At 42.5% G+C, this 1018-nt stretch overlaps 1 protein-coding gene across 1 annotated transcript; it reads left to right on the forward strand.

The window, feature by feature from the left end:
* Positions 1 to 143: 143 nt before the first annotated feature.
* SARC_17141 (hypothetical protein) lies at positions 144 to 359 on the forward strand (the record flags this gene model as incomplete). The annotated part of the gene is made up of 1 exon (XM_014288762.1): positions 144 to 359. A coding segment is annotated over one exon (216 nt), but the record flags the coding sequence as incomplete, so codon positions are not given.
* Between the last annotated feature and the right edge of the window lie 659 nt (positions 360 to 1018).

A 1018-nucleotide genomic window follows, 5' to 3' on the forward strand; every position in this document is an offset into this window, starting at 1 on the left:
TTATGTATCCTGAGGTATATCTGTTCATATTCGTCTTCACACGTACGCATGTATATGCTATAGCAACTAACTAGTCATACAGCCAATTTCACACATACGGTCGATATCTAAAAACGCGCTTACATTACTTCGTGTCCGCAGAGATGATACTGCCCATACACACTGAGCTGCTACAGACACTCGAGGCCCGGAGAGGCGACGAGAAGGCAGTTACAGAATACATTGGAGATGTGTTCACCAACCTAGTACCGTACTTTAAAATGTACTCGCTGTATGTTTCCAACTACCCCGTGGCCATGGAAACGCTGGTAAAGTTAAAATCAAAGCCTGCGTTGGAGTTCCTGGAAGCGTGTCAGAAGGTAAAGGGTAATTTCTTCATCTATATTGTGTACATGTTGATTCCAAATGGGAAGTATATAACTTGTAGCAGAATCGTTCTAGTTATTCCGCTCGTCACCATCATACGGTAGAACCCGAGTCTGTGTCTATGAACTCACTTTGAGTATTAGAGCCGATGTAGCGATGTCAAGGACTTAGGCCAATTTCCATACCCTCCTAAACAGACCTTTAAGTACTATCCTCTATCCTACTATGGTCCCTCGATACGTGTTAGTGTCCTTAGCCGGTATTAATCGGCACACACCCGCACATGCGACACGCACAAATACTATCCTTCCTTCCTTCTTCTTCATCGTCTTAGCTGTCACGGTGTTCATTTTCTTTTTCTCTGTTTTTCTTTCTTTTTCTAACAGCTCCCAGTGTGTAAGGGGATGCATCTCAATTCACTACTACTAGAACCAGTACAGCGACTGTGTAGGTATCCACTACTGCTGCGCGAGGTATATAAGAACACAGGTGAGCTGTTGTCATACGTATTCAAAGACAGTTTAGCTTTGTATAATTGTATGTTTACATGATACTATATGAGGCATACTAATAAACATGGGCATGCTAGTACCAAGCGAATCGTACGTGTTTCTGTTTGACTGCTATCGAGCTGTGTATATCTTTATGTATG

Source organism: Sphaeroforma arctica (genome assembly GCF_001186125.1).
Source record: "Sphaeroforma arctica JP610 unplaced genomic scaffold supercont1.9847, whole genome shotgun sequence".
Classification (NCBI taxonomy): Eukaryota; class Ichthyosporea; order Ichthyophonida; genus Sphaeroforma; species Sphaeroforma arctica.